Source organism: Perissodus microlepis, chromosome 22 (genome assembly GCF_051167445.1).
Source record: "Perissodus microlepis isolate ML-2025 ecotype Zambia chromosome 22, ASM5116744v1, whole genome shotgun sequence".
In the NCBI taxonomy this organism is placed as follows: Eukaryota; Metazoa; Chordata; class Actinopteri; order Cichliformes; family Cichlidae; genus Perissodus; species Perissodus microlepis.
The window spans coordinates 23,808,161-23,834,382 of record NC_140481.1 but is presented as its reverse complement, the minus strand read 5'-3'; the positions used below and the strand labels follow the sequence as shown (position 1 = coordinate 23,834,382).

Here is a 26,222-nt window from a genome sequence, read left to right as displayed (position 1 = left end):
TTATTTTACCGTGTATACAGTATACTATCACAAAATATATAACAACAATTATACCCCAAGATTAAAAAAAAAAAACCCTATAATTAGCTACTAAAATGTATATCACTTTTTGTTTTATTCATTCAAGTGTTTAACAATGTGATATGCTCAATTGCTCACTCTAATATGTGTCTTATGTGTATTTAATTAATATTTATGAATGCATGCATACATTTGTAAAACATGTATACTTATGCATGTGTGTGTGGCCTCAATCTCGTTAGTGGTCTTTGTCACTATTTAATCTGTGGCCTACCTCCTTTCGGTCTATTGTGCCTATATCTCCAGTGCATAAAGGCCTATAGACCCGTGGGGGAGGGGGCTGTTTGGAGGAGAAGAAAGGTTAAGATAAAGTTGCTTTGAACAAATTCGCTCTTTGATCAGGTGGTTCACTAGTGAAAGGCCTTTTTTCCACAAGTCAGTTGTGAGAGGAGAGATGGATAAACGTATTGTTCTGTTTCATCTCCCTTCTGTCTTCCTTTATCCTCTTTCACACTGCTGTGTAGCCCCTGCCTCTTTTGTTATGGAGAGTGACTGTGTGGAGTTGTGAAAGAAAGGCCAAACACATATGTGCACACAATGACTTAAAAGCAATGCAGACAACGCTCGTGTTAGAATACTTAGTGTAATTGGAAATGCCGAGAAACATCAGGAATGCAACTGAAAGGAAAACTTTTGCTGTCTCCTCTGCTTCCTTTAATTCATAGAAGTAAGAGCGTTTAATAAGCCAAAATGTCATGCTTGAATGTTTGTTGCTTTTAAAGTGTTTTATGTCACTACAAGATAAATACTTTGCATTTTTGACTTCTGAGCAGCCAAAACAAGCAACTCAAACAAGCTGTGTTCAAACACGGAACATGTAAAACTGGTATAAATGAGAGGTTTTGGCCAATTTTCCTAAAAAGAAATAAAATAACAGACTTCGAGACGAGCCAATTGATTTCCTGCAGTCTAACCTGTTTTTTTCCCCCTTTTTATAATCATGAAAATATCTTTAGGGCAGACGTGGAGCTGTAGCAACCAGCTAAATGGTACAAAACACACAGATGCACAGCAACTATGTATAGGGGGGTCTTTTGAAAGCAGGGCTATTGTTATAAGAAGGGGCAGGACAGCTAAACACAGACTGGCGAATAGGACTTTAATACATGTTGCCATGGACACATTTATAGCTAGTCCAGTCACACACACTCAATACAACATGTACATAGCAGCGTCTAACGTACTCACTTACTGATATTTTTCCCAATGTCCACCTGGTGCTGGAAAATCTCTTTTCTTATCTTATTTCCTGTTAGAATTTCAACTTACACAGCACGTCAGGAGGTGCTTTCTAAACACACATTCACTGTCAGACAGTGTTCTTTTTAGCCAATCACTCCATTAAGCCAGAACACAAACATTCCCACTACACTGGGCTGTTGTCTAGGCGATGATGCTGAGAGAGAAGCTACATGTTCTGACTGGTTAGTCATCTGTGCTTCATTGAAGTCAAAAAAAAGAACAGGTGTCATCTACTCCAGCAGTTTAGTTCTAGTGATGCCGATGCCAGTCTGTACAGTTATGATTGATCTGTATCAGCATTTATAATGAGCAGATTGGTAACAAGTAAATTAATAACTACATATAAGATTTGTATAACTACAGATGTTGGGGAAATCTTTTTGTTTCGTATGTCGGAAAGAAATAAAACAAAAATAAAAAGGTATCAGTCTTAAAAATTGTATACTGGCCTGGCTCTAATTTTGTGAGAATGTTATCACGTTAAAGGTAGTATAAATCTTGGCTGCTTAAGCTTAAACAAAGGGTGATATGTTAATGTGTTTTATGCATATGCTGTGTTTAATATGTTGAGAATTCCTAATTCGCAGTGAAGACTGCAACCTATTATTTTAGTCTTTGTATTTCCTTCTTCAGAAATTTCACTGATAGCAGTTTTGAGTACAAAGGAGGTGTTTATTTCTGGCATTTAAAATAGTAAACAGCTAAAGTGTGCTAAAAGCAGAGTTAATAATGGTTTAAATGGTACAAAAATAAAAAAGCTGGACACTAGATTTTGATTTAAGCTCGTGATTATGTGAAACTCCTGCATGTCAGCAGTAAATCGGATGTATAAAAAAGTCGCATGAGTCTTCAACTCCTTGTTATCTTGTTATTTTACAGATAGCACAAGCACCCAAGATTTCCTCACAGGCTGATGACTTATACCTGGATGACACAGGCTCAGGAGGTTACTACCCTGAAGATGATGATGACTTTAACTCAGGGTCTGGCTCAGGTAAGACATTTTCGCACATGCTGACGGAGTTGGGTGAAGACGCTCACTTACAGTCTTAGCAAGTAATCTCTCAGAGGCATGATGACATCCATTCTCCCGTCCACTGCTTGTAACTTTTATGAGCTCTGAGTTGTTTTGTTAGTTTTTTTTTATTAACCAGCAGACTTGAGCTGTGTCATAATTTCTTCCCCCATCTTCTCTTTCCTTAATCACCTTCCTTTCTCACCTTTGTCTATTCTTTGTTCGCTGCCCCTCTCTCACTCGATTTTAAATTAAGATTGCCTTGTCACTGAGACTGCTGTGGGCAAGTGTGCAAATTTTATGTGTCTTTTTTATTAGTTCTTTGCTCTGCTCGCCTTAAGCACCTTTATAACACTCATTCCTTGGTCAAAAGTAACTCTATTTTCGAAGAGAGTTGTATAAATCCACAGAGAAAAGGTCAGAGTAGGTAAAAGGAGCGCAGACTGTGATCAATAACCCATTCAATACTGTACAGAGTGTATATCCTATTATTCTGCTCTGCCACTCTATATTCTATTGGAGATTAAAACTGCAAATACATTAAAATGAATTCCACCAGTGTGAAATTAAGCAAGACAAAGTGTGTAATTCCAGACATACTGATATAATGTAAATCCATATTTTACCTCTTTGCACCCACATATCATAATCTTTACATTTTATTCTGTATTATAACATTCAGTGAAACTAACTTCCTATTAAGGATGCAGCAGGAATTACACTGACCAGATATGCGTGTTTCTTCTAGGTGGTGGTGAAGAAGCGATAGAGGAATCAGTGACTGTCACTATGGTTTATATCGAGCCCAGTGTAGGACAACCTACCCAGGATTCCACAAAAGATTTCACCCCAAGAATGGACACAGACCCGGTTAGAGAAAAATCCGGGAAGAGCATACCAAGGAAACCATTCACAACAAAGGTAAGATGTCACTTACGTCTGTGCCATAGAACTTTTATAGCACCAGACAAGAGTTTAGACGATGATGTTGCAGTTTGCCTCAAAGTGGGTGGGATTGGCAGCTGTGGTATAGGTGGAAAGGTGGGCCGTATACCAATCAGAGGCTCAGTGGATCGCTTCCCAGCTCCAACGGTCCATGTTTTGAAGTATCCTTGGGCAACTGAATCCCGAGTTGCCCCCAATGCAACCATTAGAGTGTGAGCATGTGTGTGAGTGTTAGATAGAAGTGCTTAGGTGTAGATAAGAGCATTCTATGAAAGTGTGTATGGTGGGGTGAATGAGACTTTGAGTGTTCAAAGTTGAGTGGAAAGGTGTTATATAAGTGTCATTTACTACTCCCATTGTTTTAACTCACTTTGCTAAGCTAAATGCCGTTTGGGTGTTTAATTATAGCTTCAAGACATGCTCCTCAAGTACTTGCAAGGAAGCAGAAAAGATTATAGCCCTAAAAATGAGCTATTCCTTTAAGGAGACATTAAATGATTAAATGTCTTAAGTGTTTGTATCTGTTGGGATACATAGAAACACCACCAGGGATGCTGCTTGTGGAAAATTCTTGCTATGAGCTCAATTTATTTTTTTCTAAGCAGCTATATTTTATAATGCCACTTTGTGACTCAGTCATTTGTAATCATGGTGGCTCATCTGTAACTGTCGTGACTCAACAGAGAGTAACACAGTACCTCAGTATGTCTTTAGCTGACCCAGTATGCCATGAAATCCTCTATAATACCAGAAGCTGCGAGGTTGCTTTCAGGATAAAGATCAAGTGCTCATGTCAATTCTCACTGTTTTTGCCCCATTGCAAATTATGGAGGATTACATCTCTCTTGGACATAAGCACATATTCTGGAAGCATCCTAGATTTCATTTCTGTGTTGCACTCTTACTGTAACATGCTGGATACTACATCTGTTTGGGATTAGTCGTCAAGGTCTCAACCCCCTAAGCCTACCTGGACATGTTCCATTTTTTCCCTCTTGCCACTGTCCGTGCCTCTTAGGCCAAACGCGCTGGCTCACTTCCATTTTGGCACCTTGCACACTTCTTACTGTTGTTTGAAAAAGTACATGGGCCCAAATAGTTTGCCTAGTTTTCTAGATGTTTAAAAAAAACCTTGGGGTCACTGGCTCAGTTTTTGTTGCCTACTTTTCCAGGGGATTCCACTAATCTCTTTGGAATATCTGGATTTGTTACATTTTCATCTTTATTCAGCATTTTTAGATTTCACTGGCCAGATTACATTTTAGCCCCGCCTCAATTTTTGAGTAGACAGCCGTACTAAAAATTAGTTTTTCCTCTAAAAGGTAACTATTTGGGAAAATGCACACATTAGTTAGATGACCTCTCATGTGTCTGAGCTAATACTAAAGCAACAGCTAGTTAGTGAAGCTTAATGTACAACATAGACTGATTACAATAACATGTGCTTACCTCTGAAATCTTACATTTTCTTAGAAGCTTTGCCAACACTGTAAGGTTTCAAGGAATCAGAAATTGTACACACAAACCCTTAACTATCAGTTTTTCTCTTAAGCAAGATAAAATAATTTGCTTGGTCCTCCAGCTGTTTCCATTCTTTATGTGAAGCTAAGCTAAATGGGTGCTGGCTATAATTTCATAATAAAAAATATTGGACATGTTTGAGCTTTTTATCAGTCTTTTCATTTATCAAAAGTTCAAAGCAGGAAACAAAAAAGTTCCAAAAATATTAAACACATTCTTTACATCTGGGAATGAAACCTCAAATGGATTTGGCCATCATGCCAAGAAAAACGTATGTACCCACATCCTCTGAAAGCAAAAAAGGAATATAGGAGGATGGAATGTGAAAGTTAGCAGTAAATAAGCTTGCCCTTAATTTTTCAGCTTCTTTTTTTTTTAAAAAACAACTTTCTTTTGGCTCTTCCCCCACCTTCTCTTCGCCCAGGCACCAGTGCCAGATACAGAGGACACGCAGAGGACTAGCACGACTAGCACCCCCGGCTCACCTCCAAATCCCGTTGAGGTCCACACTGAAAACCTCTTCCAGAGGACGGAGGTGTTGGCAGGTATGTGTCGTAGTATGCCAGAGCAGACACCAAACCAAATATACAGTGCTGTGCAAAAGTCTTGAGTCTTTCTTTTTATTTTGCTTCCAAGGAGACAGACTTTTCTGGTTTTTTGAGGTGGTGGGGGGAGTTTCTCAAGTGGTCTTGAGAAATAGTTCTTAAGTTTTTCTGATGGTCTTTCAAAGCTTGTATTTGAACATTGGCTGCTTTGTGAGTCACTTTAAGCCCAGTGCTTGTATGTGACCATTTTCAGAGGAATGTTTTTTGTTGTTAAGCCACTTAACACTGACCTATGAGTCCTTCAAGTATAGAAAGGGCACCTAACTTGAGGGATGAAGCAGTGTTGTTTCTACACAACAGACAACTTTGTAAAGAATCACTTTTAAATTGTATCTTGAGGCAGAGCATCGTTTGTTCCTATTTTGTTACTTTTGACATGCATAAAATAGTATTTTTGCGCAATCAAAGTGATTCCCAAAGAGCTTTTATGTTAGTTGAAAACCATACCTGCATAGAAAGACACAATGGGACACTATTAGTCGTGGATTGGCCTCCACAGAGTTCAACCTTAACATTATTGAAGTAGTATGGGATCATGATGACAAAGAATGGAACAAAGGGCAGCTAACATCCAAGGAAGAGCTTTGAATGTCCTACAAGAAGCCTGGAGAACTATTCCTGAGGACTGCTCAAAGAAATTACATGCAACGCTTACCTAAGAGAGTTCAGGCTGTGTCAAAGAGTAAAAGTTGCTGGAACAAATACTGATTTTTGTTTATTCAAGCTCATTAGAATTGTAAAAACTTGACTTAAATTTCGGAGAGTAGGATTATATAGTATTCATATTTGTTTCAGTGTTTTTGATGTGCCAATTTGTTAAGTCTAGGAAAACAAGATACCTATTTTCCCAAAGTGTTTGTTCAAAAGTTCCTCAACATCATTATGTTCTTTGATGTGTTTAAGTAGTCATTTATCTTTCCATCCCCTCAGCCTTCCTTCATAATATGTTACGTGAGCATATTTTCAACAAACAATCTCTGAAATCTCAGTAATATTATCCCTGAAGTCTCTCACCTGAACCAGAATAGCTGCTTCATAAATGTTCCTCTGTGGGACCTTGCAGAGTTCAGACCATCGTGGATGTTTCAAGTGTGTGTTACTCGGTTTGAATACATAAAAGAGGATGGAAAGGAATATTTCTGACTCAAAACCGCCGTGCTCTCTGATGCTGTATCTATCTCCATGTGTGTCTGAGGGAAACCTTGATTGGCACCTACTTTGCTGCGATATCCATCTGGTGTTGGCAAAATGCAGAAACAACATCAACAAGGACAAATCAGGACAGCCTCAAAGACTTTTCCTTTCATTTCCCTCCCACTGATCAACTCACTTCATCTTTTGGCATATTGCTCTTGGATTGTGATAGGAAAAAATATTATTGCATGCAGTCTTTGGATAAAGTCTGAGAAAATTGAAATATACCTGGTCCTCTCCCCACTTCCCACCCCTGCAAAAACCCACCATCTTTCTCTCTCTTCTCCACCTCTTCTCTTCCTCTGGATTATAATCATTACTTTTCGTTCCCTTTGTGACTTCTATAAAAAAATAATTGCCCATAATGTAATTTTCACAATTCTCTCTGTATTGCATTACTGCTTCTTGGAGCTCAGCAGTTGGGTGTGTAGCAGGGTCTTTACCCCCGAGAGAGCAGGGCTAGTCAACAAGTGGAAACCTAAGGTGCAGCAGAGGGCAGATTGTAGCACCAGGAGAGACCCTAAATAGATTTAGGAGCTATAAAGGAATAATGCAGGCATAATTGAAAGGGAGGGATTTCAGGGTGGGTGGATTTCATTCAGAGTCCCCTTATGGTAGTCTGCTATTACCCCACTGGTGCACTGCACAGTGTGTCCTCCACAGAAAGTCTAACTTCTAGTATCTCTAAACTACATTCCACTATCCTGAATGGATATCTCTGAGACATCATCTTCCAGATCAGCATGTATTAAATGTATAATACAGGATGGCTGCTGAAAATGTGAATTCATCAGATGGTGGAAAAATTTGTTTCAAGCTTAAAAAATGAAAAGCAGTCACAAAAAACATGATGTAGTATAACAGCAAAACATCCTGTACCTAGTTCAAAACCAGAAAACACCAATGACAAAGGAGTCTGACAAAACAGGTCAAAGCCCGACCAGCACATTTTGTCTTTATCAGTCACAGTCATGGTGGCGACTCAGAGGAAGGCTTCCTTATGCTACATACATCAATAAATTTGCTCAAGAAATTCCTACTCATGGAAGGCACTGTCTTATACTGACTTTAAGAAAGAGACTGCTTTCTTTGTTGGGATATATAATCACATCCTGCAATTTTTCAGTATCGTAGCTGCTAAGAAATACCTCTTCCAAATAGTCTAGTCAAATTTCTAAGCTATCTCTGCTATCTTTATATATCTTTCAATATTAATACAATACAGTAATACAAGTAATGCAATTAGTACGAGACGGTAGTAATACAAAACAATGCAATTTCTAGTGAAGTTGCAATTTTTGTTTCTTTTGGATTTGGTCTGAGGTTTGCTGCTAAAAAGAGGTAAAAGGATTAGCAGTGGCTAACAAAGTTGAAGGCAATGGAACCAAAAAAAAGTGGCTGGCAATATTATATTAGAATAGAGGTATACTTAATAAAATACAACTAATAAGTTGGCCACTGATATACTTAATAAAGTGGCTGCTGGTGTGCCTAAAAGTACCCAGGTAGGTAAACTGACCGGCCATTTTAAATTTCACAACATTAACTTTGTACCAAAAGAATACTGGATTAGGGGGAGGGTGTGAATGTAAACTGCATTCTGGCTCGGTGTCTGAGTTGCTCAGTTCAGACGCAGGATCGAGTTAAAGCCTTACCGTCCCGTTTGGTGTTAATGACCTGTTTTTGTTTGCTTTCCCTCGCTGTATTTATTTGCCTGACTTTTGATGATCTAGCCAATGCCACAGGCTTTTTCCTCTAAAACCTGAACGGAATATAAACCTTGCTGAACCAACAGCAGTCGGGCCAACAGGACTGTGCACTAATCAAGGATTGGCGCTCGAATATCCTGCTAACGTAACGCTAAATTTTAAGCTCAGCAACATATTGAAAGAGGTGAAATTAAACGTTAAGAAACTCTTCGACTCTGTATCTCCCGAGACAAGTTGCAGTTTTTTCCATTGACGTGAAGTAACCGCATTAGTCTGAGCAATCATTCATGAGGGTTGCTGCCTGGTTTCAACACATTTAAGCCATCAATTTTCATCATTGCTGTTGAATTGCATTCATGCTGAAATTTGCTGCAGCAGTTCCAGAAACAGCTGTTAAAGCAAACAGTTGTGTAACTGACTGCATATGATGGAGACACAATTAATCTTAAAACGTATTATTTTGGACATAGTTAAGGTGTTGTTATCACACACACACACACACACACACACACACACACACACACACACACACACACACACACACACACACACACACACACACTCACACACAGTAGACATTGATTTGAACTTCCAGCATTGATATTCACTCTCCATTCCTGTCTTTGCCTCTCTCAGCTGTTATTGCAGGTGGTGTTATTGGCTTCCTGTTTGCCATCTTCCTCATCCTCCTCCTGGTGTACCGCATGAGGAAGAAGGATGAGGGCAGCTATGACTTGGGAGAGAGAAAACCCTCCGGCGCGGCCTATCAGAAGGCTCCAACCAAGGAGTTTTATGCATAAAACCCGCTCTCCCCTCACCAGTTCGACAAAATCACGAAGGACTGTCAACAGCACAGTCCAATAACAGCAAACCTGCTTAAACATGAGAAACAACAAAATGTTTTAAAGTTGATTAAGGTAAAATAGGAAAGCTTTTGCGTAGAGTAATGTAATTACGACCTTTTCTTTCTTCTTCTTCTTTTTTTTTTTGAAATGAAAACCAAGCATTTCTCATTTAAGGCATCTGACTATATTTAAACATTTTGTGTATTATTTGAAAAGGCTGAAAAAAATTAAAACAGGATGTGTAAAGATGAGGCAACTGACCGCTTCTGTTTTCTGTCAGAGGAGCTGTTTTTCGTCACTGACTACTTTTAACTGTAGCAGTATGTTATTTGTAAAGGAAAAAAAAAATTAAAAGTGGAAATAATTGAATATAATTATTCTGTATCAAACCTACTTTCTTTTTTTTCTGTTTTTGTCCTAGCATGTCTGATGTTGATCTCTAAAAGGTGTATTACGTTAATTTATCTTTTTCTCTGATGTTTAAAAAAAATGCCTTTGTAGTTTTAATGAAGCTCTTTGGTCTTCATATTAATGCTGTTAACGGTCAATGTAAATGTTCTCCCTTCAGGTTACAATGTTTATTATTTGCTCTCACATCAGTTTTTTGGTCAGTGTGAGCGTTTCATCATGTCTTTGTTTATTTGTATGTTCTGTTCTCGCTGTAGCCTCTTTTCTCTTTTTTTTCCAAACGCAGGAATTCATCTTTAAAAGAAGAAAAACATGTCAGGGCTCAAGGAAATCCACAAACCTCTCTTCTTCTTCTCTATTTAATTCATTCTCTTTCCATTTTGTACATTCACTGCTTTTGCTTTCCACTGTTGTTGTCCAGCTTTGTGTGTGTGTGTGTGCGCGCGTGTGTGTGTGTGGGGGGGAGTATTACCTCTCCGTGGCTTCTTGTGTTTTTGGCCCATAGTCCCCCCCCCCCCCTTTCCTCCTCCTCCTCCTTGATGGGTCCCTCAAGCTTACTGACTGCACCCAAATTCTGCTAGCAGACTTTAACCTTTGCATTTCCTCTCTGTCTTTCTGTTTTCCCCCAAATCACCTCGCTCGTACCTTCTTTATAAACAGAGAACAGCCAGTTGAGCTGTCAGTCCTCCCCCTCCCTGGTTGCCTGGTGTCATTGTCTGTCCCATTGTAGGTACTTTAGGCCCAAAGATTTACTCAGTGAAGGCGAGCTACTTCTTGGAGACGAGGCTGGGGCCCAATCCTCACATGCAGTGCACATACTTAAGCAGAAGACTTTTAAAAAGCCCAGTTTCTCTGACTCATAGATACATAAGGCTGCACAGAATATGTAAAACAGTGTTATATCGGAATAGTCTTTGACAAGACACCCATGTTGAGGGCTATTTTTTTTCCTTTGGTCAGTCCTTGCATTTCTAAAGAGCTTTCTCTGAGAGGTGAGGTTGTTTAGCAGGTAAAAAACTAAAGAAGTTGTTTTGATGCCATTTTACATCTCAAAATCAAGTGTTTTAAAAAAAATGCCACATGTTGGCTGCTGTAGGATGGCCATGTAGCTACATCAAATAAAAACAGAGGTTATGGTCACATGATGGCAAGTCATAGTTGTCTTTTCCTTTTAATGATACATCTACATTAACTTGCTCTTAAGAGACATTTATTTGTCAGGCAGGTTTGTGAAGTTGCCTTTTTTTTCTTTTTTTTTTAGATGTACAGTAATGTGAAGTAGATGTAGTATCGTCTAAACTTCTAACACCACCCCCACATGCAGCTGTTCATCCCTCTACCTCTCCATCCCTTGTGTTCCTCTCTTCTTCTTTCAGTCTCTCTGTGATCCTTTTTGTTGTCTGCTTCCTTTGTCTTTTGTTGTAATAGGACCTAAGTTACTGAACTATACTGAAAAACCCAAAGACTCAAAGTATTTTACTTCCCATACCTACTCCCCTACATCGTGGCCACATCGTGTCATTTCCTCATCTTCTTTGTCTTCTTTCTTTTTCTTTCACCTCCCCTTTTTATTAGAGACCTGACCTTTGAGTCCAATTACTTATTAGTATAAGAAAATAAATATAAATATATATATATATAAATGTATATTCACAAATGTTTTAAACCTTCAAAGTGCCTACCATTTGGAAATGTACTTGCTCAAGGGGAGCACGTGTCGGGTGTGTACACAGAGGAGGGGTGTAAGCGACTTGACTGGCGTTCTGTGAGCATGGATGACTGTAATGGTAACTTTTTTTTAGTCTTACAAAAGCTGACAGTATTGTACCTATAAGTTGAAACAACACTACTGAATAAACATTGTGGCCTAATATCCAACTGCTTTTGCCGTCGTCTTTTAAAAATCCATTTTCTCTTGAATCTGTTGGTTGTAAGAATTTTCAAATCAATAGTAGCAACTCCTCACAGGCAATTAGGCGTTTTTGCTGTTTGTTACTGACTGATTTTTGGTTTCAGGCAATTTACTCAGCTTTTCAAATATGACAGTTTAGTGGGTTTTTCTGTCTCAAATGATAGTAGATTCAATATCTTATTAGACAAACAAATTTTAAGGGCGTCATCGTGACCTCTGTGAAAATTATCAGCTTTTTTCTTGACTATATTTTTTATTGAGTAAGATTCACTCTATGGACAAAAGTACAAGGTCTCCTAAACATTAGACCTCTAGAAGCTGCTTGGCCATGGAAACTCATGCAACGAAGTTCCCGGCACACAACTATCATGCTGATGATGACAGAGGTGGTTCTGATCTGCTCAGGCCTGAGTTGCTGTCCTTCCTAAATGCTTCCACTTTGAAAAAATTACATTTACAGTTAATCATGGAATATCTAAGAGCAAAGAAATTTCACAAATTCACCAAGGATTACCAAAAGTCGAATTCAGTGAATGGTTTAGAACAACCAAACATAACAAAATTTCATAATAAAAGAAATAATTAAACACCATTTCCCTCAATCTGCATTAACTTATCTTCTCTCACTGAAACGGCTAAAAAAATAAAGGGCTTTGGTAACAGGTAAAAACAATTAACTGAAAATGACCTGCTGTAAACCCACCTTTTCCAGACATTTTAGCTTATGAAAACAAAAGCATGTGCAACAGATGTATTTAACAAAGTAAATGTACTTCTGTCATTTTCCAGTATCTTTATAACTTCACCAGAAAGCAAGAATTTTCTGTTTTCCCCGCTATCTCTGTAATTTTGCTTGTAACTGCTTTGATCTTCTCATTACTCATACCGAGGCTGCTGGCTCGTGCTGGCTCTGAGCTCTGCATAGCTTTAGCCTTTGTTAGCATTGGCTCGTTTAGCTGGGTGACGGTAATTTAAGTGTGACATCTGCTGTAATTGCAAACATTTTCATGATGGTGCCCCTAAGACTTACTGTGTTTCCACTCAAACAAAGCCTGTGTAAAACCTTAATAGCAATATATAATAATATCATGTTGGAGTAATAACAAAAATTAATTCCCAATAGTGAAAATTTTGGTAAAGTGATGTTATTCAAGCAATGTTTTTAGTTTTTCCCAACCTCAGGAAGCATGCATGCTAACAAAAAGGATGTAGCCACTGAGGCATGACCTGCTGATTTGTTAACAATTTTTTAAGCCTTAAAGGCCAGAGAATTATGACTTAATCCAACTGCTGGAAAACTAGCCTGTGGTAATGCTACATCGACTCCAAGCGTGGATGTGAAAGCGTGTGGGTGGTTGTCTGTCACTGGTGTGAGCCATGTGATGGACCGGTGACCTGTCCAGGGGTTAACCTGTCGTTTGCCCTGTGATATCCAGGATAGGTTCCAGCCGATGACCTTTGAGCATCAACGTCTCAGAATTTATGTCCATGCCTGATAACAGTCCCTGATAGCAGGTCACGAAAGCTGAGTACTATCTGTCCTCTGGTTGAGAGTCGGTTTGTGAAGGGAGTCAGCTGACACATAAACGGAAAACAAAGAAAGCACAATATGTTATACTGTCAACCATATCAATCACACCTTTCCATTTTCAGAGGGCTCTTTGTTATTTTAGCCCATATTTTAACATTTTTGTAAACATCTTTGAGCAAAAGTTTCTCTCGGGACCTTTTGGCAAATGATACAGAAAACAAATGCCTCGCTTCAGGTTCAATAACATTCTGCTGTTTGTGTACCAGTTAGACAAACATTAAAAACACGTGTTTATTTTTTGTTACTCTAAGCCGCCTAATTGCAGCCTGGCTCAGGTCCATATTTAACATTCTGGATATAAGAGGACAAGCAATCTTCTCATCTAACTCTCCACTTACTGGTAGGCCAAATTATTCCTTTGAAATACAGAAAAACTGAAGTTTAACTTGCTGGTGCATCTGACATGCTTATAATGGCAAAAAGTGTGTGGCTTTTAGTTTATCTGCTTTCAGTTTTTCATAAATATCTTTAAGTGAGAACTTCTCCTGGGATCTATTACTGAATGTTTTGTCTGAAAAGCAGATGCCTTTCATTAACTACCTTAAAAAGTGCTCATTTGGCTAATTATTCAAAGGTAAGCTTTTCTTTCTGTGCTTATTCTGAAGCACAAGATACCCCACAGAAGAGCTGCCCTCAATTAAAAAAAATTGCCAGTGCATTTATAAATAGAGCACTGCACATTTAAAATGTGAGTCTGGCTTTAATACTCTATAGCACATTCGCTCTCTTAACATTACTTAAAGTCTAAGGGGATTATCAGTGTGCAGATGAGTAATCTTTATGTGGGTATGAGCTGCACCATATCATTTTGGTGCCCTAATCTCACCCTGTTACAGAGGGAGATTAGAGTAACAGAGGGGATTAATCTCCACAGGATTGCACATCTTGAGTGGTTCCGTGAGTGGAATGGGGAAAAAAAGAAAAAAGTGGGATTGAATCATCCTCTGACAAAACTCTCAGGAGGGAATGCTTTAGTTTCATTAACTGATTTAAAGAAAACACAAGGGACCCTCGTGCTGTTCAAGTAAAGGTAATTCTCCTCTCTAAAGATCATTAAAAATGAACAATTTTTCATCTCTTATTTACGAGAGAGGTAATTGTAGTCATCTTGATGATTAAGTAAGAGGTGAAAAGCACTGCATTTATTCCAAATCAAATTAAGGAAATGGAAATATTTGGTGTGTACAAGCTACTTTTGGATCTTGATATGTTGTTCTGAGCGAATGCTCATCTTCATGCTCCTTTCTATGGAATCGGGTCAGTATGTTCTAATAAAGTATGTGATATTTGCCCAGAGGGAGTTTATACACGATATTTCAATAGGATAGGAGACATTTAGGGGGTAGTAGAGCAGAGAGCCAATGGGAGAAGCCATTTATACTAAAGCTGATGCAGTAGCAAATATTTCCCAACCCGTCTGCTGCTGAAGATATTTTGCAAGTGTTTGGCTTGTTGGTCTCAAGTTCGTGTCAAAGTGCAACCAGAATTCATGCACTGTTTGTGTTTGCTTTAGGTTAATGTAAGAGATCACTATGTGTTTATGTCAGGAAGAACACACTGAGTGAAATATATACAGAAGGCATAACCATCTGTGTGCCACTCTTTTCCCCATGTTTTTTCTTTGCTTCCTTCCTTCCTTGCCCTTTTTCTTTCTGTCCTTCCTTGTACCTTTTTGTTCATTCCTTTCTTGCTGTCCTTCCCTCTCTTTCCACTCCTTTGTCCTATATTCACCCCTCCCCCATTCTTTGCTTCTTCACCTTTTTCTTTCTCATCTCCTTTCCCCCCCTTTTCTTCCTGTATAGCTGCAGAGCTAATTCAATAAAGCTGCTGGCCATCAACTGGTAGTCAGCGCCAAACCATGCAGAAACGTCAAGGAAATGGCGTCCAAGGTAAACAGGCTGTCAGGCCTCATAAGAGCTTATGGCTGAATGCTAAGCCCGGGCCCGACCGGGATCGACACAAAGCATCTCACTGACCCAAACACAGAGTACAGCAGCATAGCAAGCAGACACAACACTGCATTGCATCGGGACAATGCACCAATTCAAGCATGGGTCCTGCAAATTAAACTGTGGTAATTATAGTATTATGACGCAGAAGTCTTGGTTTCAGCTCTAGAAATGTCTATATTCTTGTCTGGGTTTGGTCAGAGCTGTTGTTGCCACAAGCCTCAGTCTCAACAGTCTCAGTTCTTGCAGCTCCAGCTGCAGCCTCAGCGACGTGTGCTGTACAGCTTCAAAAAAAAAAAAGCACAAAAAAAAGCAAATACTCTAATGTTTACAGAAGTGTAGCCTAAAATTAAAGCTGAGTACCAAATAAAAAGAAAAAAAAAAGAATTCTGTTGATATATGTTATTGTCCACAGGGAAATATGACACAGAATTATGAGCAAAGGCCAGCATAAAAACTCTTTTGGACACTGAAATAATAATATATAGTCATTTAGCCTTAAAGCTCATTTCTTAGCACGACGGGGAAAAAGAAAAGAATAAAGTTGCTCTGAGAACAGAGCAACACATCAAACACTCGAATTTAATAGCAATCAGAAGAACAAGAGAAGGGTCTAGAGCTGTGGTACAGTTTCTCTGAGGCTGAACAATGGTGCTTTGATGAAAATACTAACTCTAGCATGATAACAGGCTCATGGTGTTAATGCTAGTATGCTTATGTTTAGCAGTCTGGACAATAGTGGCGGATTTCTTTGGTCCACCACTATTATCAGCAAGATACTTTTATGACCAGTCCCTCCGGTCCCGTGTTCCAACTACAGGGGATCACACTCCTCAGCCTCCCTGGGAAAGTCTTTGCCAGGGTGCTGGAAAGGAGAGTTCGTCCGCTAGTTGAACCTCGGATACAGGAGGAACAATGTGGTTTTCGTCCTGGTCGTGGAACACTGGACCAGCTCTTTATCCTCTCAAGGATACTTGAGGGTGCATGGGAGTTTGCCCAACCAGTCTACATGTGTTTTGTGGACTTGGAGAAGGCATTCGACCGTGTCCCTCGGGGTGTCCTGTGGGAGGTACTGCGGGAGTATGGGGTGTCTGGCCCATTGCTACGGGCCATTCGATCCTTATACAACCGTTGCAAGAGCTTGGTTCGCATTGCCGGCAATAAGTCGGACTCGTTCCCGGTGGGTGATGGGCTCCACCAGGGCTGCCCTTTGTCACCGATTCTGTTCATAATTTTTATGGACAGGATTTCTAGGCGCAGCCAAGTGGCGGAGGGCTTTCACTTCGGTGGCCTGAGAATCTCATCTCTGCTTTTCGCGAATGATGTGGTTCTGTTGGCTTCATCGGGTGAAGGCCTCCAGCTCGCACTGGAACGGTTCGCAGCCGAGTGTGAAGCAGCGGGAATAAGGATTAGCACCTCCAAATCTGAGGCCATGGTTCTCAGCCGGAAAAGGGTGGAGTGCCCACTCCGGGTCGGGGATGAGTTCCTGCCCCAAGTGGAGGAGTTCAAGTATCTCGGGGTCTTGTTCGCGAGTGATGGGAGAAGGGGGCCAGAGATCGACAAACGGATTGGTGCGGCGGCTGCAGTAATGTGGACGCTGCACCGGTCCGTCGTGGTGAAGAGGGAGCTGAGTGTAAAAGCGAAGCTCTCAATTTACCGGTCGATCTACGTCCCTACCCTCACCTATGGCCACGAGCTGTGGGTAGTGACCGAAAGAATGAGATCGTGGATACAAGCGGTGGAAATGAGCTTCCTCCGAAGGGTGGCTGGCCTCTCCCTTAGAGATAGGGTGTGAAGTTCGGCCATCCGGGAGGGGCTCAGAGTAGAGCCGCTGCTGCTCCACATCGAAAGGAGCCAGCTGAGGTGGTTCGGGCATCTGACAAGGATGCCTCCTGGGCGCCTCCTGGGTGAGGTGTGCCGGCCATGACCCACCGGGAGGAGGCCCCGGGGCAGACCCAGGACATGCTGGAGAGATTATATCTCTCGGCTGGCCTGGGAACGCCTTGGTGTTCCCCCGGATAAGCTGGAGGAGGTGGCTGGGGAGAGGGAGGTCTGGTCTTCTCTGCTTAGGCTGCTGCCCCTGCGACCCGGCCCCGGATAAAGCGGATGAAGATGGATGGATGGATGGACTTTTATGACCACAAAATAGCATTAAGTCTGAGTCAAAGACAAAGTATTTGCAAGTATTTTTTTGCAAAACATGCTGATGTTGTATAGATCCATCCATCCGTGTTCTTCCACTTATCCAATTCAGGGCTGTGGGAGTGTCGGGGCCTATCCCAGCTATCACAGGGTGACAGGGATGAGTTTACCCTCGACGGGTCACCAGTATACTGCAGGGATAACACAGAAAGACAGACACACTCACATTCATTCATTCATTCATTCATTTACCATCCGTTTAGCGTTCACCAGTTAACCAAACCCACACATGACTTTGGACTGTGGGAGGAAGCCAGAGAACCTGTAGAGAATTAATGTGGACATCAGGAGATCATCCAAAAAGCCCCAAGGTGGATTCAACCCGAGGACCTTCGTGCTGTGAGGTGACAGTCATAGTCATTGTATGACCAGTGCTGCTCTATTGTATAGATTTATTTGCTTAGCATCACCAAATTGGAAATATCTAACTGCTACATTACAAAACTGTGGATTTAAAGCAGTGAAGGTCTACAGGGACATGTGGGACAGGATTTGGCTGGACTGAGAGGGGCAGAAATAAGTCTCCATCACGATGGAAAAGGAAAGTTTAATGTTAGTCTGTCATATAACCACTATATTTAGTCATCGCTGCTATGAGGAAACTTGGCAGTGAAGATCCTAATCTCTGTCCTGTCTAAGTCAGACTAAGTATTCTTTTGGTAAACACACTTTACTGGATTTAAAGTCTGACTGGTCCAAAGGGGCTCAAGCAGCACGGCTTTCCTAAAAGCCAAGCATTCTCAGAGCCTGGGTAATGCACCACTGTGAGGGAGGTGAGCTAAGCTCAGTACTTCTCAGGATCAAAGGTTTAGTGCTTAGAGATGTTTAGGAGGTAAATCATGTCTAAATGTCGTGACGAAAACTGCTACAATGAGTGGCTTAATCTCCATCTCCATTATTATTGTTCCACTTTTTACAGCTCTGAGTCACAAATTTAAAAAAAAAAAGTAGTTTGGATCTTGAGGGTTTGAAGCTCAATGGTGCTTTTTATAACAGGGAGGTTGAATGATCCAGTGGGGGAATTTAGACTATTTTAATTCCTTGGTTAAAAGAGTAAACAGAGCTGGTGCATTGTTAGAGTGGAGTCCAACACTCGGGTGCCTTTGTAAGTTGGCTGTTGAGTCTGGCTCACACATTTAGCAACTAAGCCATTATTGCTACATAAAGAACAACATGGGATGGAAGAAAAATGGAATGACAGTCTGGTAAGAAGAAAACGGGATTTTAGCTGCTTGCTTGCATTTCAGGAGTAACAGGAATTTAAAGTAGGAAGATAAACGTGTTAAACATGTTTGTTACTGTTGTTTATGAGAGATTTAACATGTTGCAAATTATTTTTTTAATCTTATTTGCACATAGAAATATATAATGAATAGATTTTTCTACACTTTTTGAGCTTCTTCCATAACACTAAGAGTTCACCCAGACTTAACTTCTGTCACGCTCAATTAAATTTCCTGATCGCACCGATTTATTGGAATAACCTCATGTTCCGATGACTCAAGCCATAGAGACGGCTTTGTGATATAAAGTAATGAGATTATTAGGACTCATTTATTATGTTAAGCTTTAAGACTTTTGTGAGCAAACAAAACATCTTGTACTATGTTTCACTCCGAGGGACGACCGCTCCCTGAAAATACTATTCTCTCCTCGCTTAGTCAAACAAAGCAGATGGATCATTTTCAACAACTGGGAGCCAATAAAACCAAAACATTCAGCTCCAAAAGCTGCAGCTGTCCCAGTTTTTTCTGCCATGAATTAGACTTATATAGGCTGTGCTATTGAAATCTGGGAAGCTCTCAACAAACACTCAGCTCTCATCCCATTTACCACCAACCTGCAGAGCAAACAATGAAAATGAGTATTAACTCTCACACTGCAAATCAAAGTGAGCAAAACCAAGTCTGCAGCCATGAGAACAGCTTTGAGAGGGATGGCAGTTCTTTATGCAGTTAGAAAGCTGACATGCTCATGTTTAGGAGGTATAATTTTATAGTCCTATATAGCACTGACGATTGAGAATGGCAGGAGTGTCAGTGGTTTTGGTGCTTTTGTGTCAATCCTAGCGACACCGTTGGTATTAGGAGGAAAGGGTGAGGTGGTAGTTGTATTAACGCGTACGTTTCTCGGTTGATGAAATGGTAACGGTATAAGCTGAGCCTGAGACCTGTTTCGCTGTTGTTATAACTTTGTACATCATGAGCCAGCACTAAAGAAATCTCCCGCATATCTCCGAGACTCCAGTGGCTTTAACACAATGGAAGTATTTGATGACTCGGGAATGAGAATGGGCTTTCTGTAATTTGCTAAGAAACAGCTGTGCTGGTTAAAGGAGAGTAAATCTGTGATGAAGTTGAGAACTGTTGTGTGAACAAATGCTTTTAAATCTGTGATAGCTGGATTAATAATTTTGTCACGTTTGTGTTATACTACCCTAACCTGGCGTTTCCCCTAAGCTAGCTGCAAAATGGTTTGCTCTGATGATATACTTAACCACATTGGGAAAGTAATAAAAATAGTGATGGTAGATGTTTGTATGCAGTATTGTCATGAAATACAAACAATCCAATGCTTTTATAGGTTTATAAATGCTAAAAACAGGCTATTTTAAATGGTAAATGGCCTGTATTTGTATAGCGCTTTTACTAGTCCCAGCTAGGGACCCCAAAGCGCTTTACACACCCAGTCATCCACCCATTCACACAGACATTCACACACTGGTGGAGGCAGCTACAGTTGTAGCCACAGCTGCCCTGGGGCAGACTGACAGAAGCGAGGCTGCCATCTCGCGCCATCGGCCCTTCTGGCCAACACCAGTAGGCGGTAGGTGAAGTGTCTTGCCCAAGGACACAACGACCGAGACCGGCAACCTTCCGATTATAAGGCGAACTCCCAACTCTTGAGCCACGATCGCCCCTATTGTTAGATGGTTGCTAGGCAACGTTAAGACGTCATGAGATCTGACTAGGATAAAAAACTACAGGGACCTAAGACGTAACTGTGTGCCAAGTTTGGTCGCTCAGCTCTTGATGTTCTAGGAGGAGTTTGCAGACAAAGAAACAAACACACAGACGGATTATGTGTATTATAGTTAAATATAGAATCTCAACCCTCTATATGGGTTAAGCATAGAGTTAATAAAAATATTTCCACGGTCATTAAGATTCATCTGGGCACCAAAAATATTTGCTTAAAATTTTTATAGAAACCATCCAATAAATGTTAGGATATTTCAGTCTGCGTCCCAAACATACCCTTGGCTTAAATTCACTTCAAAACAGCAGGGTTGCTTGTGGGATACTGTTTATTAGAAAACACTGACTGATGCAATTTCGAAATGACTAATAAAACCTTCTACACACACACGACAAACTTCATTTGGAGAAACAACAAGCCGCTCACTTTGTCACTTAATCACAGAGTTTCTTGATTAAACACCAGCTGATAATGAATGCCAATGTGACACCTTGCTAACTCTTGATAGGACTGGAAAATTATTTCAGTGAACTGAGCACCCTCACAGGGAATGACACACACTTCTCATCTTCCTCGACGATAGCCTGCAACGTGATATTACCGTCATTTCATTAAAATGCAGCTTGCTCATTGGAGGTCCACTGGGGGAAAATGGAAGTTTTGTTTTAGATTAGGGTCTCTGTGATGGGGACGTTTATAACTATTATATCCTAATTAAATTTGAGGCTACGGGGGAGGAAAAGTCATATGAATTTCTGCTCAGAACTCTTGGGAACACTCTCTTTTCTGGAAGTGTAATATTTGCTCCAGTGATGGTTTAATTATGGTTTTCAGAGGTGTTAAGGCCCTGTGATAGAGTGATTTAAATTATTCTGTGGAGAAGCATAAATGAAGTGAAAACTGAAGCGCCGCAAGATCACGGAGGGAGAGGAAAGTTTACTTTAAGAGGAAGCTGTTGAAATCAGCTTTACAATAAAATACACAATGAAAAGGTTCAGTAAAGTCACAACGTGCTGACCTGTCTTTCTTTTATCTTTCATATTGTTTGATTATATATTCATCACAGACTTTTCAACCACTGAACTCAGGAAAACCTGGTGGACAGCCGCCTTTGTTCTTATAATCATTGCAGTGCTGTATGAAGCCTCATATTTCAAAATAAATCTGCTTAAAAAAGAGAGAAATGAAAGGACGTATCTTTAAAGTCAAATCTGGATGCACGAAGCAAAGGCTGATGGAGTTTTGTAGGCAGATTATCATAAATATTTTTGTTTGTGTGCATGTAAGTTACTTACTTAGCTGGACTAAGAGGAAAGAACAGGACTGTCAACTGTTACTGTTTGCATTTAATTTGGAAATTATGGTCTAAGAGTCCGGTGGGTGACTGGATAAGCACAGAATTCAAGGAGAAATTTCTACAGTGAAGTTGGAAAGTAGCAAAGACACAAAAACACTGAATTCTAACTTTACACTAGCATAAAGCTAGTGTCTAGGGGTTGGAAAGAGCTGTGATAGCTCATGAAACATCTGCTTACACCTTGTCGAATTCAGCTGTGTAAATCTACAGAGAGCAGCAGCAGCAGCAGCACGAGTCAGCTGATGGTAGCCTGTGTGTTAACCTACTGGAGCTTACAAGAGAAATTATTGTGACTCATTTCTAAGTGATTCTATTTCCCCATGCTCCATCACTACAACTAATTATTGATTTCCTACATATACTCATTTTCCTGTTCAGGTGTGTAGGCAAAGTCACCCATCTACAATGTATGCAATAGCAAATACAGCTATTCTTTATAATTTGCTCTGTTTTCTACATAACAGAGTGCGTTCACTTTAATTATAACTTTATTTTATTGATATTGTAGTACATTATACAGTTAATAAATTAAAATATAGTTAATGGGTGTAAGAACGTGTGTACTTTCCAGCATGTGATGATTTTGGGCGCCATGTCATGTGCTGCTGTTGGTGTTTCACTTTGCTTTATCAAACTGGGCTTCATGGAGATGCTGAATATGGAATTATTTATCATGTGTTTCTTTTACAACTTTTAGTTGTCCAAAGAGAGAGCATATTTCTCCTATATTGGCTTCCCTTCACTGGCTACCTTTTAAATCCAGAATCAGGCCTCGTGTTATCTTAAAAACCTTATAGTATCATATCACCCCATTAGAGCACTTTGCTCTTGCACTGCAGGCTTACTTGTTGTTCCTAGAGTAGAATGGAGAGCCTTCAGTTTTCAGGCCCCTCTTTTATGGAGCCAGCTTCCAGTTTGGATTTGGGAGACAGACACTATCTCTACTTTTTAGATTGGGCTTAAAACTTTCCTTTTTGCTAAAGCATATAGTTAGGGCTGGACCAGGTGACCCTGAATCCTCCCTTAGTTTTGCTGCAATAGTTCTAGGCTGCTGGGGGATTCCCATGATGCACTGAATATTTCTTCTTCGGTCACTTTTCTCACTTACTTTGTGTTAACAGACTGGATTGAATTGAAAATCGAATTCAGACATACCTCTTGTTATTGTGACCAAACAGTTCTATTTTTGTCTTGCCTGACTATTAAACTTTTCTGCAGATTTTGTTCATTTATGTGGACAACTGCAAATTTCAGTAAAGTTGAAATCTGGATTCTGGATTAGGGACTTCTTGGTTAGACTTTCTCATTCTTGTGCGCGTCAGTTTAATGAGGGCTGTCAAACAAAGCGGATTCTTCAGCACCACATATTAAAAGCTTTAGTTGAGTGTATAAATTTGACCATGTGTGGCTCAGAGAAAACATGCTAAATAAAGTGGAACTTGTGCAACCCAATACATGTTTTTTGAAACGATTAAAATATACGCTATGCAATCGTTCCAACCTGAAAATAGAACAGTTTAAAAAAAAAAATACGATGGCATTCATGTCCATGATAATTGTATGTAAACAACTTTATACAAATATATTTTTCACAGAACACAGACAAGATTTTTACATAAAATTATTATAACCTATTACATGAATGACATTTATGTACTGATGCTACTGTTAGTATACTGATAATAAGAGGAACTGACAGTCAGATCCTGAATTATAACAAAAATTCAGGTACATGACAGCCTGAACGAACATCCAACTAGTGATGCAAAAAGCACGCTGCTGGCAATTCAGCTTTATCATTCTGTCCTTAAATTACATCTCAGTGTCACGGCTTTCACAAAGTCAGGGATGCATTTTCATCATTTGTGACAGACGGGGTCTCTACCTTCAAAGGGAACTTGTTGTTTTTGCTATTCCACCTGACAGATGTCCACATCTGCATATCCGCATATCCAATTAAAGCAACATGCCACTTTTGTCTTTCTATCTGCAGATGCGATTGCATGTTTTCCCTGTCTGTGTAGTCTTCATCCTGCTAATGATCAGCTGTGCTGCTTTTTCCTCACCATGGTGTATATTTCATCATGACATTGATTAGACCTGATGTGTTCACTGCATGACTGAAGCATCAGGAGGATCACATGCACATTTCATCATTTCTCGCTTGTGCTTGGATAAGTCAAATCAAAATATCTGATGCTAAATCGATTGATTTTGAGATCGTTTTAATGATCGTATCAACATTGAACGTAACACTTGAAAAATTCCCTCTTCCTAAGCGCTGAGATTGACTTTTCGAGAACGCTGTGTTTTCATGTGACAGCTGATAAGTATTGCGACACATCGCCCTGCCACGGTGGGCTTCAAACACTCTGAAGCATTCGTTTCTGCTTCTATTCTGCTTCTTCACTCAAGCCTGTGCACACCTTTTCATCCGTCTCTGACTCAACCGCTCGAGCTGAAAACGCAACGAGCAAGACAACTTTGCTGATTGAGCTTGAGCAACAACAAAAGAAGAGAGATTCTAAGAAAAGACACTGCCCGTTTGGCTCGGCAGACGCGGTATTCTGCTGCCACGTCTGGATGATCCTTGTGTCCTTTTGTCTCTTCCTCGCTCTTCTTCTCTTTCACTCGCTTCTCTACCTGCTGTTTTTAATGGCTGACTGGAGACAGAGGGGGAAAAAGGAGAAAGTGAGTGAGACAGACAGTGAAGAAAAGATGGATGAGGAGGATGGATGGGGGCTGGAGGGAAGGGGAGGGGCTACCTGTCTCCAGGCAAGGCTTTAATGAAGAGCCTTTGAAGTTTACTATGACTGAGCAGCACCCGTGTCCTCTTCAAAAGCGACCAACATCTCTCCGAAGACACGCCGTCGTTTCCTCTCACTTCACATCTTCAACCTCTTCCTCTTGATTTCCTTCCTTTTGTCTCTGTCTCTCCTACAACTGCCTCCTTTCACTGCTGCTACCCCCTTCTCCCAATTCACCAACCCCCTTTCACCTCTTGTCCTCCTCTGTGATCAGGCCATGGATCATGTCTCTACTTAACTAACCGTGGTGGTCCCATCCCGTTAGCTCCACGACATTTAAAGCTCGTGATGTGATGGGATGTATGGAAAGCAGTATGCACGTGTGTGGTGTCAAAGGGGCATGTGTGTATATCTGCATTTTTTTAAAGACATTCAGAAACACTCATGCATCCCTGCAGCATTCAGGAACAGATAGTGATTCTCTTTCCATCATCCCCAGGCACTGATACTACTCTGTTATCTCAGCAAAGTGGCTCCGTGGGCAACTTTACTGCTGTCCTCCCATTAATCCAACCCTCCTATGCGCCTCTTCTTCTCCTTTCTTCAGGTCATCCTCTCCTTTTGCTTTCTCGAGCAGCAGCTCTCTATTTACCCAACCCCAAGCTAAACGATCTAGTATTCTCCACTGTGGTGGGCTGCTATCATACAGTATGACATCTTGCCAAGAGCGATCTATTAAGGCCATGTGTTATCAAATGGAATGTATACTCTTCTGCATATGGTTTGCATTTGAGCTGGGGGGAAGTGAACTTCAGCGTGCAGTACTGTGGATGGGATATAAACAATCATAATACGGTAGTATCAAACGAGACTTCTGGAATGTTTCAGCCCAATTTCTACAAAGTACCATAAGTATCAGTAACATAAACTACATAGCCAGTAGCATATGGAAACACACTCAGTCACATACTTTTAGTCTGGGGATGTTTTATATTGTTTGGACTTGGCCTCTTACTTGCAATTATGGAAAAATCTTAATGAGTCAGCTAACAATTATATGAAAACATAATAATAGTGCTTGTGTAAGTTTATGGGTTTTTCTTTTTCTTTTTACTGTTTAATATGCCTGCTGGAAAACCAAGACCTGTAAGGAAATGTTGCCAAACATCAGTCCCCTCATTACAGCTTCTGTGAGTAAAATTCAAAAATATGGAGAAGTTTTCCAAGAAAAAAAAACAGGATTTCATACCATCCAATTATTCACAGCATCCTGTTCTACATCTACATTTGATGATGATGAATATTACAGTAGCATTTGATGTACATTCGAAGCCAGATTCATGCAAGTTCAAGAATCTGCAAAGGCAGGTACACTCCTAACCATTTGAACCGCATTTACAAATGATCAGCAAAAATCAACTGCTGAAATATACCAGCCAAAGATGTTGGTTCCATTTTCTTCGTGGCCGGAGCTGATTGCTCTCACTCCAGGGATTCTTTTTAACCCTTTTACCCCATTGTGTAAATATGTAGATGTATTTTTTTCAGGTTAAATAGAAAAAAATATGTTGTACTCATAAATATGCAATGATTAGAGTACAATTACATCTTCCAACAAATTGACACCATAACGTTTAAATAATTTAATTTAAATAATCCATTATAAATTAATAGGAACAGGCACTGGTTTGTGGAAGCATGTAGCCCTGCCGTCTTGAAAACAGTGGGCAAGATGGACATCGCCTAATCACATTTTTTGCATGTAGCTAAAGTTGAGCCAGCTAATGTTAGGCTTGAGTGTCCAAAAAAAACCAAACAAACCCAATCCCCCCCCCACTTCCCTTCTGATCAACAATTTGATTGCATTCTTTCATCATATGAAAGTTTATTCGCAAAGTCTTTGAGTCGAACAATGCTATA

General features: G+C 40.2%; 1 protein-coding gene and 1 long non-coding RNA gene across 2 annotated transcripts in view; one reads left to right on the top strand and one right to left on the bottom strand.

Annotated features, from left to right (window-relative positions):
- sdc2 (syndecan 2) overlaps positions 1-11,438 on the top strand; it is a 42,717-nt gene extending 31,279 nt beyond the window's left edge. Inside the window, exons 2-5 of the mRNA XM_084919051.1 lie at positions 2,203-2,317; positions 3,087-3,259; positions 5,229-5,349; positions 8,949-11,438. Coding sequence (XP_084775177.1) covers positions 2,203-2,317; positions 3,087-3,259; positions 5,229-5,349; positions 8,949-9,112 — 573 coding nt within the window. The 3' untranslated portion in view covers positions 9,113-11,438. The remainder of the gene's footprint in view (positions 1-2,202; positions 2,318-3,086; positions 3,260-5,228; positions 5,350-8,948) is intronic.
- Positions 11,439-23,108: 11,670 nt separating this feature from the next.
- Positions 23,109-24,723, bottom strand: LOC146363229 (uncharacterized). The gene is made up of 2 exons (XR_014799283.1): positions 24,321-24,723; positions 23,109-24,218 (listed from the first exon to the last, which is right to left on the bottom strand). It is a non-coding gene; the product is annotated as an uncharacterized LOC146363229 (long non-coding RNA).
- Positions 24,724-26,222: the final 1,499 nt, after the last annotated feature.